General features: G+C 35.2%; 1 protein-coding gene across 1 annotated transcript; it reads left to right on the top strand.

The window, feature by feature from the left end:
- Positions 1-5,079: 5,079 nt before the first annotated feature.
- LOC132159206 (intestinal-type alkaline phosphatase-like) lies at positions 5,080-16,417 on the top strand. The gene is made up of 11 exons (XM_059568750.1): positions 5,080-5,290; positions 5,464-5,583; positions 7,457-7,572; positions 8,939-9,113; positions 9,353-9,525; positions 13,638-13,772; positions 13,863-13,938; positions 14,026-14,160; positions 14,242-14,433; positions 15,820-15,936; positions 16,018-16,417. The coding sequence occupies exons 1-11, from the start codon at positions 5,209-5,211 to the stop codon at positions 16,287-16,289; spliced, it is 1,593 nt and encodes a 530-aa protein (XP_059424733.1). The 5' UTR covers positions 5,080-5,208; the 3' UTR covers positions 16,290-16,417.
- The last annotated feature ends 708 nt before the right edge of the window (positions 16,418-17,125 follow it).

The raw sequence follows: 17,125 nt of genomic DNA, 5'->3' as shown, positions 1-17,125 counted from the left end.
CTGGCTTCGGCTCAGTCTGCCCTCGCTCAGGCTCCGATTCTTCCCTCGTTTGCTCTAGCTCGCCCCTCAAGATCCCCACTTCCATTTAGGGGAGTCGTGGCTGTGGCATTATCACCTCCACCATCATGGTTTCTCCCTCCAATGACACCAACTGTCTTGGCTGCGGTCTGGGTCATCTTCCGCTTGCCTCTGTTCAAGGCTATCCAATTGTTGCCACCTCCATTACCACCCTCTATTTTTTGGTTTTGCCTCCTCCTAGTTGCCCATTCTCCTCCAGAGCATCCTCCTGCATCCCTCAAACTTTGTGTACCATCGCTTCATCATCTCCCCTTTTTCATTGCCTCCTTATCAGCATGGGGCAAGGACATGCCTTCAGTCACAACACATGGACTTAGTTTTCAGTCAGTACAGTTTTCCCTTAGTTTGTTGTTATGGACACTCTGTAGTTTCAGCTGTGCACTAATCAAGAGTTTCACTGTTGGGTCTTGTTTGCTCGTAGGTGGATTTACCCTGTTCAGATTAATGTCATTTGATCTTCATCCTCATCATCATGTGGGTTTCACAACCACATTGTTACAACGTTACATTCTTAGAGTAGACTTTTCTTTAAAATGGTACAAAAGGTTTTCAAAAACATATGAAAACAACATGAACACAAAGGGTACTTTTCTCAAAACTTGATACATGTGTTTTAAACTAATTATTGAAAGATTTTTCTTTTGTATTACAGTGGAAACTCGTGTTATTGACCTGACTGCATTTATTGTTGCCTTTTATTTGGAACGTTCTTCGGTAAGTGTTTTACTAAATTTCACTACAATCTGGATTCAAACATGGAAATATTGTAAGTAAACCATTAAATAACCTCTAAGACTAAAATATGACTTCTTCTCAAATCTTTATATGTAATATGGAAAAGACCATGCCAATTTCCAAAGACTGCTTTTCAAAACTAAACACAGATGTTGCCTCAGTCTGAAAGAGGAGAGAGATGCTTTACATTAATAAGTTTGGACGTTCAGGATTTTAAATGCAGTGGGGTCTTTTTTTCTTCTTTGCATGAAAAGGAATGCTCAGGGGGCTAGCAAAACTATTCTGCGTCAGTTATTTATTGCTCTGGCGCTCTTTCGAGGTTAGCAAGTCTGCCAGCTATTGTTTGGTGTTTTGTAGAGGATGGGACACAACAGGCAGTGTGAATGTTACTGGGAAATAAAACTGCTGCTTTATGCTAATGCTAACCTGTTTCTGTGTTTGTACAGTATAAACTGAATCTCCAATGCGTTTGAATCTAACATTAAGAGACACTTTGAGTACTGTATTTTCAGTATTACATTATGCATGAACTTATCTTCAGAAATGACTAGGTCACTGGGATGCCTCAGAAAAGTTGTTTAATTAGACTGGTTTAGAAACACATCCACCAGACACCAATCAGACATGTTTCTTAAAGAGACAGTTTACCCAAAAGAATGTTGGCAAAAAAAAAACATTAGCCCATGACTTCCATACTATGATAAAAAAAAAAAACACACTTTGAAAATCAATGGCTACTGTTTGGTTACCAGCATTCTTCAGAATATTCTTGTAAAAATAAAGGTTCTAAAAGGATGCTTTCACAGCAATGCTGTAGAAAAACCATTTTTGGACCTCCTTTCAGAAAACAGTTCTTAAAATAACATTAGTTTTATTAAAACATTAAACATTTTAAAGACCCTTTTTCCAGTATAAAGAACCTTTTAAGCATCGAAAAGGTTGATAGATGCCAATAAGGACCATTCGTTTTAAGAGTGTAGTTGTCACAATAAAACTGAACACCACAATAATTCTTCAAAGTAATAGTCATATCTGTTCATTTCGGCTCTGGAAACTCCATGCATTGGTCTATGGAGTTGATGGTATTACTTTAACTGTGTTCTGATCATTTTCCCTCACAAAGTGCTCTACCAGATGTAAAGAGTTTCTTGTTTACTGGAAACCTACTTCCATTGCTATTCTGACATTTCAGTTCACATAAATGTCATGATGTCATGTATGGCTATAGATCATTTTGATTATACATATGGATTCATGCTCTTGTCTCTTATTGTTATTTTCGAGATGATGGCTGAATAGATCAGACATATTTTAGGGTCACGTGTGAAACTGAGGAAAATTACAGAAACTTTATCCATAAAAACTGTACTTTTACTTATTCTTTCTGCTTTGTGTCAACTTTTTAAAAGTTAATTTTTTTTTTACAAAATTTGCTCTTGAACATAAACACTTGTCTATGTATTGACTCGTATGAAGTTTAGTGATTCACCACTCTTCCAGTGGTGCTGGTTTTCAAGTATTTTCTATTTTTTATTTTTTTACACTGGCATTTCAAAACATTCCTTGAACAAATATTTTACTAAACGAGTTTTGGAATGAATTAACTTACATTTGTGATTCTGGGGTCACCACGAGGGGGGAAAAAAGATAACAGATAATAAATGATGTTTATCTGAAAGTGTAACAATGTAAATAGGTTTTCTTCAAGGGGTAGTTCTTTAAATGTGTTATTTATTCATTTATTAAATCAAGATAATCTTAATGAAAATGAGAAAGTTTGATTTGGCAACAAGCTGAAATTTAGTTAAAAATGTTTTGATAATATTTAGTTTACATTTAATCATTTAGCAGACGCTTTTATCCAAAGCATATATGTGTATGTATGTATATATGTATGTATGTATATGTGTGTACCAACATTTTAAAATTAATAAAGTCATGTCATTACATAACAGTAAACATAGTAGTGCAACAGTGAATGAGATTGTTACTTCCAAAACACTGCATTTACTACAGTTTTTGTATCTAAAACAGCTGTAGTCTGTTTGTTTTGGATAATATCACTTCCATAGTAAGGGCTATGGAAAAAAATCTCAGACGGAGAATGGAAACTACAGCTAAAAACTGGGCTTGAGCTGGTTTAAATCTTACCGCAAACTCATTATTAGCCTAATCTCAAGTTCAGCCCTGGAGAGCAGTGCCTACCATAACAATGGGCTGACGTGTGTCAATCCCGCTCATATTTTGGTACGTGCAGTGTGGTCACATCATGTGAGGCCTTGCTTCATATTTCCGCTTTTATTAGCTGCTTGATTTGCCACAAATGAGTGTGGCATCCGCAGTGCTGTTTAACATCTTGTCCATGCGATATAGATGAGATGCTCTTTAAGCCTCATTAACATCGAGCGCTGAGCCTTTCTGGATTTAAAGGACTCCTTCATACTGTGGTCTCTACTCTTTTTCTCTGTCTCTCTCTATTTTTACAACATTAATTCTCCACGACCTCACTGGAGAAAAATGCTGCTTGCGTTTATTTCCCACAAAACAATCCAAGGGTGCCGGGTTAGTCAGCAAACCGTCAATTACTATAGTAAAATCACTGTAAGGCATGGACTTAAGGACTCAGTGTTGTCTTAAAGCAATGGTGACCACAGTAAACAACAAACAAAACAACAACAACAACAAAAAACGTATTGTTCTATAAGTAGTTACATATAATAATAATAATAATAATCATGGGCGGGGAGTGTGACCAAACTCCTACACTGCATAAAAATAATAATCATAACAATCTTCAGTATATTTGTCTTGTTTGCAAGTAAAAATATGTAAATATCCTTAAAAAGAGAGAGAAAAGTTAAGTTAAAGTGCTTAAAAATGTGTATAATGATTTGTTTTTATTTTGAATAAGTTGCATTTAAAAAACAGTGCTGTGCATCTACAATATAAATAAATACATAATTAAATAAATAAAGGAGAATAGAAATATAGATCTTAAATTGAATAAAAATTACAAATACTCATTATTATTATTATTATTATTATTATTATAAATAGTGTTGTTAAGTGTTAACCCCCCCCCCCCAAAAAAAAAAAATATATAAATAACATTAACAAAAATATTAGTTTGTGTAAATTTGATTTAATGCAAAAGGACAGTAATGATTAGGATATATATATATATATATATATATATATATATATATATATATATATATATATATATATATGGCTACCATCTAAAATTAACTAATTCAATAAAAAGAACTTAATTAGTAATAATTATTATTAGTAATACAGTTACTATTAACATATTAGACAAGCCACACTTGAAGCTGTTGTAAAATAGCTGATATACACACATCTATCACGAGAATTCTATAATAACATCTTTATGGGACGTTGCTATGGAACCACAAACTACTAAACGCTGCTTGCATGCACATCCTTTAATAACAGGTTTGTCCTCGTCTTGACTTGTTTGGGACACACTCCGCTCTGTAAATTCTCTTCATGTTTCATTGTTTCATATGCAAATAACTTAAAATACTTCTTCGGTCAGAATTTAAAGGCATGGATCTATTTTACAACCTACATGCATACTTAAACAACACTAGATATGGAAACAACATTCTTAAATTTGAACTGAATGTAATGTTTTCGAACACTTAATTGCATGTTAATTGAAGTAAAATGAAAAATATTTAACATTTATATTAAATGCATTTACATATTTCTATACATATATTTGTGTGTGTGTGTGTGTGTGTGTGCGCTTTGGTATGTCAATTTTGTATGTAACTTCTTTAAAGCAACAACAAAACATTATTAAAACAATGTTTTTGACAATCTACTTAAGTGCACCTAAGTGACCTTTTGTTTCCATTCACATTATATATTAAAATACATACAAATTTACTTTTATAGAAGATACGATGTACACCACAAGTGCACAAAAAGCATGATTTTATCATTTCATGGCAGTTTGTATCCTCCACACTAGTACGAAACCTTGCAAGAACTGGAGAGCCCGGTGTTTCGCACATGCTGGATTCATTTTCAAAGTCATTACAAGAACCAAAAAGCAATACATCTCGAACGCCGCTTTTTAACCATTGCATGAAAAGCACACATTAGCACAGCTGGCCACATCAAAGGCGGCACTGGGCTTCCAAGAGCAGCTCTCGGGAGAGCCGGGAACAGAAAGTAAGAAAAGCAAAAAGGAAGAGCGCTCGGCTTAAAACAAAAGGAAAATAAGTCGAGGGGTTTCCTGGCCACCGTCAGCACGAGCCTATGAGCTGTCAGGGGCCCCGGGTTTAAAAAGCAGGGGCTGGAGGTTTGAGGAGACACTCCTTCCCAGCGTCGAGGTGTGCTCTGAAGTCTCTGCAGCTCGGGATGTGTTTGTTTTACAGCCGGGCCCCCGGCGTGCTGCTCCTCCTGGCCCACCTCCTTCTGAGCACCAGTCTGGAGCCCGTGGGTAAGGACACAGCGCTCCCATTGTCCACATCTCTAAAATTAGCACAGACTGAACTGTAGTGCAGTTTAACACTGCTTTGTGGAAAGTCTGGGGAAGTCGTGTCAGGGCAGGCTGGCAGAAGAGTTATCTCTGAGAAGGACAGGTTGTTTATGGCGTGGTGTTTGTTTTTCTAGCTGAATGGGAGAAGGAACCGGCGTACTGGAACCATCAGGCCAGACGCACGCTACAGACTGCCCTCACACTGCCACTACGAGCGCATCGCACCAAAAACATCGTCCTCTTCCTCGGAGATGGTGAGTTACCGACCCCAACGAACACTGCTGGTCAGTCCGTGGAACTACACGCTAGAGACAAATAGAAAAAAGAGAGGCCACTTGAAAATCTCTGGATTTAGGATTTACACAGTAATTATATGTTTACATAAAACATTGTTTTTGGAGAATTCTGTAATCTACTGCTGAGATTTCTTCCAAATTTTAAATAAAAAAGTTTTAATTTAGAGCTTATTTTTACTTATTTATTTTTTCAAAATGGTCATATTCAAAAAGATTTTATATATGAAATATGTTTTATATTTATTTTGGAATGCAATATTTTGGATTTTTTTTTATTATTATTTTTTATCACAGCAAATGAAAGCATTTGTTATTTTGAACAAATGACATTCATTTTCTGCAAAAATAAATAAATAAAAAATAATAATAAAAAAACTCTAAATGCCTTTAAATCTTAAATAATTTTGTCATTTATAGTTTTATTTATTTATTTAAAAAAAATTGCGGTCAAAATAAGATGCTAAATGTTGATTTCCTAACATTTCTGAAGTTAAAACATTGGTATTGTGTTGTCTGATAATGAATATAAACATATCTGAAAACATCACTCGCTTATATTTATTTTGAAGACAACACAAAACAAATGTTTTAACTTCAGAGGAGTTAAGAAATAAATATTTGGTAGAATAACCCTGATGTTTACACCGAATGAAAGCATTTGTTATTTTGATCAAGTATCATTCATTTTATCCCAAATAAAAAAAGAAAAAATCTAATTGCCTTTATATTTTAAATAATGTTGTCATTTAGAGCTTTTTATTATTTATTCATGTTATTTTATTTATGTATTTTTGCATACAGTACAATTACCAAGGTGGTAAAAATAAGATGTCAAATATTGATTTCTTATGAACCCTTATGAAGCTATTTTTAAGACAACGCAAAACAAATGTTTTAACTTCAAAAGAGTTAAGAAATCTATATTTGGTGGAATAACATTTGTTAGTTTAACCAATTGTCATTTTCTACAAAATGACAACAACAAGGCTCTCATTTGGGAAGAAGTGTATTCAGTCTTTCATAGACTAAAACAAATATCAACATTTTACTCAAACTCATACCTGGCTAATCCAGAGAAACTGGCCATTTTCAAGTGGCCTCTTCGTTTTTTCCATAGCTGTATACAAATGTGTGTCACTACAAGCATTCATAAGCACTATTTTGTCTTCTATTTTCTCTTAAAAGTATACTTTTAGGTAATTATTACAGTAACGATATACTTTCAAAGAATATACTTAACTGTGAACATGTTTGCTAACACTTTTCACATTTCAACTGCAACTTAACGGAAATGTACTACAGTTTAAATGTATATTAAATGCAGCTGAACTTTAGAGTGCTGTTCACATACTATAGCACATTAAAAATATATTAACTTTAAATTTGAATTATATTCAACTACTTTACATGTGCTTTAGTGTGTTAGTCAACACATTTAAATAAGTGTATATTTTAAAGCACATTTTATTAAAACGTATTGACTTAAAATATGCCAGTTTCCTAAGATTTGAAGTGCACATCAAATTGAATTAAACACACTTCTGTTTCTTACTAAATGCTATATTTTTAATTAAATTTACATCAGACATTATACATTAGGCAGTATTATTCATCATGCTCATATATGTTTTAAAAAGGTTATAAAAACTCAACACTTCATGTCTGTTTAGCTTTTATTTGGATGATATTGAGTTGCTGATCCACCTGTGGGCCTAGTCTTGTGATAATGATGGGTTGACTGTATATGAGCCCTGTTTCTTCGTCTCCTGTGGAGTGGATGAGCGGTGTGGGTCCAGGGCCAGGCTGTGATGTTTCTCTGTCCATCTGTCAGGGATGGGAGTGTCGACGGTGTCAGCCGCCCGTATACTGCGAGGTCAGATGGAGGGACAGTCAGGGGAGGAGACACTTTTGACCATGGATACATTTCCATACGTCGCCCTGTCCAAGGTCTGACGCTTCTCTTTAATCATCCACAGATAATTCTTAGCAATCTAGTTGTGCAATTATATGGAGGCAGGTTTGGGATGTCACATAAATGAAAAGCAGAAACATTCAACACCTATTTACTTACTTTCCTACTACACATCAGTGTTTGTATAATGTTTCATATAATTTAATACAGAATTAATTCATAGAATTAAGGGTGGGGGGGGGGGGTGTTCTGACACCCTAATTAAATGAAAAAAAAAGTGGTTCTTAAAAGTATAAATTATATTAATTTATATAAATATATATTTTAATATATATCTTAATCTATTTATATATAGTTTATAATACTTTTATTATTATAGAAAAATATAATGTACAATTTTATTCTTATAAAATACTTAGGATTATATCTATGTGTATTGGTTGAGCCAATGTTTCTGCATATAAAATAAATAAAATTAAATAAAAATCACCATTGTCATTGGTAAATCATAATTATTACATGAAAGATGATGAGATATTAAGTCCTAGTTATGTGATGAAAACAAAAAGTATGGGATAAAAAGTAATAAGTATGAAATAAGGAACTAAAAAGAAAAATCATAACTTTTACTTTTATTCTGATAATTTTTTTATTTATGTCATAATAATTAATTTTATGTCAACTGTTCTTATTACATACATTTAGAATTTTTTATCTGATAACTGTGACTTTCATACTTTTGACTTGTTATAATTTATTTTTATCATCATTTCTACTTCTAAGTCATATTGTGACTCATATTTGTACTGTTAACTTTTTGTCATATTTTGACTATGTTATAATTCTATCACAGTGTTTTACTTTTTGTCATAATAACAACTCTCATACTTTTGACTGTTGTCATAATAATTTTTAATTTTGTAGATTTTACTTTTACTATCATGATTATGACTCATACTTTTAAAGTTTTTTTTCATAATTTGACTTGAATTGTATTTTTATTATAATTTCTACTTCTTATCTCATAATTACAACTTAGTATCTCATAATGCAGATTTTTAAGTCAATTATAATAAACCAAAGCATGACTTTTTTTAGCTTTTCTTCTGTGGCAGAAATGGTCTTTCATACTGTGTTGATAGCAGCACAGGCACAGTTTAAGATATGAAAAGTTATCGGTTGACTGCAGATTATGCATTCCTGATAGGTTTAGATAGCACTGCAACCTCTGATCCTGGAGAACATGAGGACGAGGGAAAGCTGATAACACGTGTGAAGTATCACAGGTCAGATTAGGGTCTCATGAAATTGTTTACCTACTCATTATACGACCCAAAAGCTATGTTTTGAACAACAGAACTATAAGTATTTGATGTACCGAGTTGATGTGTTTCCAAACAGACGTACAGTGTTGACAGGCAGGTGGCGGACAGTGCTAGCACAGCTACGGCGTACCACTGCGGTGTGAAGGCTAACGCCAAGACAGTGGGTTTGAGCGCTAAAGCAGTAGCCTATGCGTGCAACACCACATTTGGCAACGAGGTTTTCTCAGTGTTACACCGTGCCAAAGCACAAGGTATTTTCCATTCGTTTTTGCACTTACAGACATGCAGCCGATGTTTTTCCTGTTGTTGCTGCTGTTCTTCTTAAAGGGACAGTTCGCTAAAAAAAATGAAAATTCTATCGGGTTGTTTCAAATCTGTATGAGTTTGTTTCTTCTGTTGGGCACAAAAGACACTATTCTGAAGAATGTTCCATTTTTGTGATCATGCGGTATAAATGTGACGACGCATGTTTGTGTGTGCATATATCCAGGAAAGTCTGTCGGCATCGTGACCACCACCAGAGTGCAGCATGCATCGCCCGCTGCCGCGTACGCCCACTCGGTGAGCCGCAGCTGGTACAGCGACGCAGACGTGCCCTCCGATGCCCGCCGGCAGGGCTGCACCGATATCGCCACGCAGCTGGTGACCAACACTGATATTGATGTGAGCCAAAACCCATACAGTTTGATGTCATGTGATTAACAGAGGTGGAAAGTAACGAATTACATTTACTCGCGTTACTGTAATTGAGTAGCTTTTTTGTGTACTAATACTTTTTAAAGTAATTTTTTTAATCTGCAATTTTACTTTTACTTAAGTATATTTTGTTTAAAGTATTCGCTACATTTTAAAACACATTAATTACTGAGTAAAAAATAAAAAAATTTAAAAATCGCTCCCTGGAAACTACGTCAGTAAATAATGGGCAGGAGGGCAAACTGGCGCTAAAATCACAAGAAAGATGCAGACAGTCAAAACAGGCGTTAGTGGTGCAGACACCGCTGAAAACGAAACCCCGTCATATTCTGAAGTTGAACTCAAAGGAAATTAAGTGAACCCTGGCCATATGTATGCTCTATTATGCAGTGTAAGCTGTACTTGACTAGGAAGACCAAACTAGCAGCTTATAAAATCTCGACAAGACATCAACCCTTCGCAAGAATGTAGAGGTAAGCTAAATAATTGCATCGTTGCATTGGGGGTTAAAATGAAGCTTTGACATTTTAGCAAGAGGTTTTGCACAAATTAGCCACAAAGACAGTGGTGAGGAGTGTGCTATATATATCGTCTGCGATAATATCATATTTTTTATTTTAATGATGTGCATGCGCATTTATAGTGCGTTCTTTCACTGTGTAATTCAGTCTCCTAAAATGCATTTAGAATGATCACAAAATTGAAGATATAGGGGCAGAAAATTCACATATTTATATAATTTCATATATTAAATCAAAATCACACGAAGAATGCCATCTTTTCCTCCAAAAATCATCATGAATATATACATACATATATATAACAGTTCAGTAAACAAGTTAATTAAGAGACTTGCGTTTTAGACACCATATTGCCTTTTTTTAGCTCTATTTCTACAACAGAATATAATTCCAAACACAGCCACCAAAGCACAGTTTTGCGTCTCTGAGCAACGTGACAGTGTTTCGTTCCTGAATGAATCAACCGTTTAAATGATTCGGTTCAATCGCAATGACTCACTTATTAACAGTGACTTGCTGACACATACTGTCCATTTTAATTTCACATTTAATTTATCTTGTGATTTTTTAAAAATAATTAATTTCTTATCCTTTCAAATGAGTATTCAACATTTTATGTCTTGTATATCAAAACATTATTCATGCATTTGTAACTGCAGGTTAAATGCATTCTTGTCCTGCACTAAACAGTGTAATACATCTAAATGCCACTTCCAATGAATCTTCTGCATTTCCTCTGCATTAAAAGATGAGTTTGTTGATACTGATTTGCCTGGTAACAGCCCAAATGTTTTATTATTCTAAATAACTGATTCCTTTAATTAAAAACAACTAGTTTGAGATTAATAGACCTATCCCAGGGGTCAAACTCAGTTCCTGGAGGGCCGTAGCCCTGCAGAGTTTAGTTCTAACCCTGCTCCAGCACACATATCATGTAGTTTTCAAATAAACCTAATGCTGAGTCCCAATTAGCCTACTTATACTACGACCTAAAAGTATGTACTTTTTTGTGAGGAAAAAGTACATACTTTTGAGTGTGTAGCAAAAGAGTATGCACGTTCTGGGACATACTTCGATGACGTCATGCAACATGAACAACGTGGTTGCCTAGTTACGCACACCACAACTGTTAACGTTTCATTCATTCTTGTATGTCCAATAACATTTTATTTACTATTCCCATCTTTTTTTCTCATTGTTTTTTTTCACAATACATTTTACAATTGTATTCTTCTACCAAGTTGAGGGGTGAAGAAGCAGGGCGGCGTCGTAGAACCAAACGCAGGTCATTTGTGAGGCGGCTGGTTCTGACGTTCATGTGCAATGTGTGTATCAAAGCCATCGCAAAGCTCCTCCCTCCCGCACGCAATGGGTTGTGGGCAATATTAGCACTTAGAGTGTGCATTGATCTTCACTTCGAATTCTAACCGGAAATAGTAGACCATCCGGGTATCTTTGGAATACTCTTTTCAACATACTACGATTTGGGACGTACTAATTCTAGTTTCGTTTACTATTTAGGACGGATAGTATGCGAATTGGGACTCAGCGTAAATGATTAGATTAGCTTGATCAGGTGTGTTTAATTAGGGTTAAATCGAAACTGTGCAGGACTGTGGCCCTCCAGGAACTGAGTTTGACACCCTTGGCCTGTCCCATTTTTGACTCCCTCCCACTGTTAAAATGTAACTAAGTAATTTTTACTCTGAGTAAATTTTAAATGAGCTACTTTTTACTTTTACTTGAGTAGATTTTTAGACTGGTACTTTTACTTGTACTTAAGTAAAATTTCATTAATGTAATGGTACTTTTACTTGAGTAGAATATTTTTGTACTCTTTCCACCTCTGGTGATTAAAAATACAGAGTGGCTATTTACACTAAGTGGAATTAGCCTGCCTTGTTGGCAAGATGCTTTTTACTCTAAATCCACCAATCAACATGTGATTGGGCTACTCAACTCTACAAAAGATGCTGATCTAACTGTAACTCCAGTCGTGTAGATGGTAAAGTTTGTGCGGCAGTCTTTTTGGCGCAATCGACCCGAGTTCGAATCCATCTTTTGTCGCATTCAAAATCTTATATCACATTGGAAAGGCATTTATTTTCAATAAAAATGAAGTAAATAATAAAAAAGTTGAAAATTAAGTCCCAACAAGGTTGCATCCATTTAATAGCTTGAATTAAAATTATAATTTACACTCAATGTGTTATAATTGCATACTGTTTTCTAATGTACCACAATACTTAGGTGCAGATAATAGCCAATATTTACAAAAAGTAGTATAAATAACAGAAAATCCTGCCATTTTAACAGTGTAAATAAAATCTAATTTACACGCTGCACAACTGCACATACTGTTGAGAGCAATTCTACCACAGTTTTTCACATTTATTCTGAGAGTGTACTATTGTATGTACTAAATTTAATATACTACATTATATTGTAGTCAACATTTAAAGTGGATAAAAAATAATAATAATAATAGAAATTATTATTTTGTCCTAAGACAAGAATGAAACCTTGATGAAAGGTTTTGATCCACTTCAAATGTTGACAAGAGTATATTATTCACAGTTTAGTTTGGGAACCTATTCTCACTATTAACTAACTATTAACAATTACTTTTGCCTCAATAAACTCCTAATTTGCTGCCTATTAATAGTTAGTCAGGTATTATGGGGTAGATTAATGGATCTAAAAAATGGTCATGCAGAATAAGGCATTAATATGTGCCTTATAAATACCAATAAACAGTAGCTAGTAATATGCATGCTAACATAGTTAATAGTTACCAGTATATTTGTATGTAATTTACAGTATTTTTGTTGCATTTAGTGTAAATTTACCTGTTCAATTTTGATATTGTCACCCCAGTTGAGATATTTCTATTTATAAAAATATAATAAACTAACTCCAGTTTAGTTTTTGTTGTTAGCTTGTAGCACAGTCAGCTATTTTTATTAACCAGTTGCTTGATTGCTGTTTAACTACTTCCTTATGATTCAGCTTAGTAAGCTAGAGGTTCAAAGCAGCTTTTACAGCAATATAATAACATAAGTTAAATACAAAAAAATGGTCGCTTTTCAGTGACTGTACACCGCATTTGTGCACAAACCTGTAGCCTGAACACATAATACGTATGCATGTGACATTACCATTTTCACAAATTAACATTTTTGTAGTTTATACAGAGATGATAGCTATCAATGTCAAAAATAGCACTTCAAAACCCTTTCTTTTAAAGTTAGCGTTTTCAGGCATCAAAAACACTGTTGTTGTGTACATGAATGGCTAAAACATAAAAAGTTATAGAAATACTATTTGCTACTGGAGCAAATGTTAATGCAATGGGTAAATGTAGTTTCCATTTACCACTTTAAAGGTTTACCCAACAAACTTCCTTTCCTAGAACCCAGGAAATGTGAAAAGTGACTTTGCCGTCATTTGCCAAATATGCATATTTTTGAAATAACTGAAATTTCTGTCAAGAAACCTGAAAATGTTAATATATTTGAAATGGGAAGTTCACAAATTTTAAATATGTCTCCATTTTAGGTAATTCTTGGCGGTGGCCGAATGTACATGACACCCAAGGGTACCCCTGATCCAGAATACCCCTCTTCATCTTCTCGCAAAGGGACTCGCAAAGACAAAAAGAACCTCATTAATGTCTGGTTGAATTCTCGTAAGGTATCTCCAAGAAATTTGTGTATTGCGGCACTAACTGTGTATGTAAATGACCACTTACAGTTTTACGTGATTATCTGTTTTATTTATTAGGGAAGAAATGCGCAGTATGTCTGGAACAAAGAGCAGCTTAATGCAGTGAATGTTAAAACAACAGACCGCCTGATGGGTAATGCCAGTTTATAAGGTTTCCACATTGACTTACTGACAGTATTTGTCTGCTGAAATGACGTTCTCATTCATATTTCTCATTCAGGTCTGTTTGAACCCAAGGACATGAGGTTTGAAGTGTTCAGGAATCGCACACGTGACCCCTCTATTGTGGACATGACAGAGAAAGCCATTCAAATCCTCAGCAAGAATCCCAAAGGGTTTTTTCTCTTTGTGGAAGATGAGTATATAACATTTACTCTGGTGTTACAGTTTAAAGATATTCTGCTAACAGTGAAACATGCCTTTCTTTGTCCTTTACGAGGTAGAATAGACCATGGACACCATGATGGGGTTGCCAAGCTTGCTCTGACCGAAACCATCATGTTTGACCGTGCAATCCAGAGAGCATCTGAGCTGACCAGTGAATTGGACACTCTCACTGTTGTCACTGCAGATCATTCCCATGTCTTCACTTTTGGTGGAAATACCCCCAGAGGCAACCCTATTTTTGGTATATACTAGTTTACTTTACATAATGGAAATTAAATAATGAGAATGTAATTTCTGTCATCAGAACTCTCTGAAAGCTTTAGCATGTAAATATAAATGACAATGTTAATATGTTTGGTCTTGGTGGAATAGATCTGCTATGCTGCTGTTGCAACGGCAGAGCAAGTATTTGCTTCAGCCAATGCATCCACAGACAAGCTGCTGTGAGCATCTAAGGAATACCGCTGTTGCACATATAACATATATGAAATCACCCCCATATACAACTTACATGGTCACTATGTAGCAGGTCTATACATGTGGAGCTGGGGAGGTGGAGAGTTTTTGAAATCAGTGCAACTGCTACAGCAAATACTGGATGAGTATTTGAATATTAAGCAGCAGCTTATTGACTCATCAAGCAGCTCATCAGCTGCTCCATGTGAATAATGAAGTAGTGTAGATCCTCCCTATAATTCTTTTGTGTGTGTGTGTGTGTGTGTGTGTGTGTGTGTGTGTGCTTTTAGCCCACCACACATTTTGCGGTGACAGACTAGATGTCTCCCTTGCAAAAAGTGTTTATTTGTACAAAATTGTACAAAATTGCAGATAATATAATATGAATAAAATGAAAGCCACTTAAGTGTACTTAAAGTGAGTACACTTTCACGAGTCTGTTAACACACTTAAGTACACTTTTAAAAAGAGCTTTTTGTATTAATGTCAAATTAAAAGCTACATTACATTTTAAGTCCATATTGACCCCCCCCCCTCCACCCAAAAAAAGAAAAGTTGGGAGTATACACTATTGTTACGGCAGCGACGAGAGAAGTGTGGATCCATTTGCAAAGCTTTATTATTAATCATGGTCAAAACAGGCAAGGGTCAGACAATGGCACACAGGCATATTGAGGGCAAGACAAGAGTAATCCAAAGCAGGCATGGTAGATCGGCAGATAACAGTATCCAGAAGGCTAGGTGAGAAAATAATCCAAACACTGGCTAGAGCCCAGGCGAGGGGCAAACAATATCCAGAAAGGCAAGACAAGAGGGTAATCCAAATACAGGCGCTAATTGAGACACAGGAGCTCAAAACAAAGACAGATCTGTGAGCAGTGATATGTGCTAACAATACTCGGTGTTGGATGGTGGTGTGAGACTGATTCATATAGTGTGTGTCATTGGTAGCAGCTGTGTGTGATTGGTTTCATGTGAGCTTGTGATTTAGTGCAATGGAGCATGGGAAATGTAGTCCAGGGTGATGTGCCACAGTTTGTGAAGTGCGAGAGTCAATGTAACGGAAGGGTGACCTGGTAGCAATAGAACGGATGTCCTTGGACAGAAGTATTACACTACTACACTAGTATTACACTGCATGGCCAGTGTTTCAGTGCTTTTTTCCCCCCAGGTCTGGCACCCAAGAAGGCTGAGGATAATCTTCCATACACTAGTATCTTGTATGCTAATGGACCAGGATATGCTCATGTAAACGGAACAAGAGGAAATGTTTCAGAAGTGGATTATTGTAAGTATTGCCTAAATTAGTTTACTACCTGTGACTTATTTTGTTTTTAAACACTAATACCATATCTTACTTTATTTGTAGTCGATGAAGAGTACATGCAACAAGCGGCTGTTCCTTTAGAATCAGAGACACATGGAGGGGAAGATGTGGCTATCTACGCAAAAGGCCCTATGGCTCATCTCTTTCACGGAGTCAAAGAACAGAATTATGTGGCCCATGCGATGGCTTATGCAGCGTGTCTAGAGCCATACACTAACTGTCCACTGCATCTTCATGGCTCAGAAGGCTGTAAAATAACTCTTTCAATACCTCTTATGTCAATAACCGGCGTGTTTTGGCTTTTCATGAGATGACAGATTCTAATGCATGAGTGATTGAGGCCCCAGGACTCTTTGGGGCTTTTTGGAGATTTATAACCCAAATAGTTTATATTGTAATTTGGTGCTCTTAGGAATTGCAATGTTGTGTATATAAATGTAAAGTTTTTTTCATGGATTTATTTTATAATCAGATATTTTTGTATATATTGGACTGTGACTATAAATTTCAAACATGTTAGACCAATAAACATTGGTCATATTTTCAGTGTTATCAGCTCTTGTGATAAATGTTCTGTGCCCATCAGATATCGAAAGCAATTATATATCCATTACTGTACGAAGGGTTAGAAAACTTGCCGTTAAGCCATGATAAATATATATCTTGTACATTTGATTTAAATATGGTTCCACTGGCTATTTTTGCATGCAGGGGATGAATGAACTGATAAACATAGAATGCAATGCAATTACATTGCTTAAAAGCATCTGCCAAATCTGTAAATTTTAATATTGTTAACAAGGCAGGGTTGTCAAAAGTGTTAGCAAAGCAGATAAATCAACATTTTGCACAATATATTTACAGATGATCTTGTTGATTAACTGAAATGAATTAATCAGGGCTTGTTTTGAACGGACAAGAACAGTGTAAAATAATATAAAAGTGCAGTACAGTACAGTTCATTTTAGCATAGAACAGAATAATTCAGTAAAGAATTAAAGAAGCACACAGGATGGTTTTGATAACAATTTAGTTCAGTACAAAACAGTTCACTGCAAAACAGAACAAATCAGTAAAAAACTGGAGAGTACAGAGCAGTTGAAAAAAAGAGTTTGATTTAGACTAGTATAGTTCCATTCAGAAGAGCAGT

This window comes from Carassius carassius, chromosome 16 (genome assembly GCF_963082965.1).
Source record: "Carassius carassius chromosome 16, fCarCar2.1, whole genome shotgun sequence".
NCBI lineage: Eukaryota > Metazoa > Chordata > Actinopteri > Cypriniformes > Cyprinidae > Carassius > Carassius carassius.
The sequence above is the reverse complement of the archived record's forward strand: the minus strand, read 5'-3'. Positions and strand labels throughout refer to the sequence as shown.

Coding starts and splice junctions, on each gene's coding strand:
- LOC132159206 (XM_059568750.1), top strand. CDS start 5,209: ATGTGTTTGTTTTACAGCCGGGCCCCCGGCGTGCTGCTCCTCCTGGCC. Junction 7,573..8,938: donor CATACGTCGCCCTGTCCAAG/GTCTGACGCTTC, acceptor GTTTCCAAACAG/ACGTACAGTGTTGACAGGCA. Junction 13,773..13,862: donor TCTGGTTGAATTCTCGTAAG/GTATCTCCAAGA, acceptor TTTATTTATTAG/GGAAGAAATGCGCAGTATGT.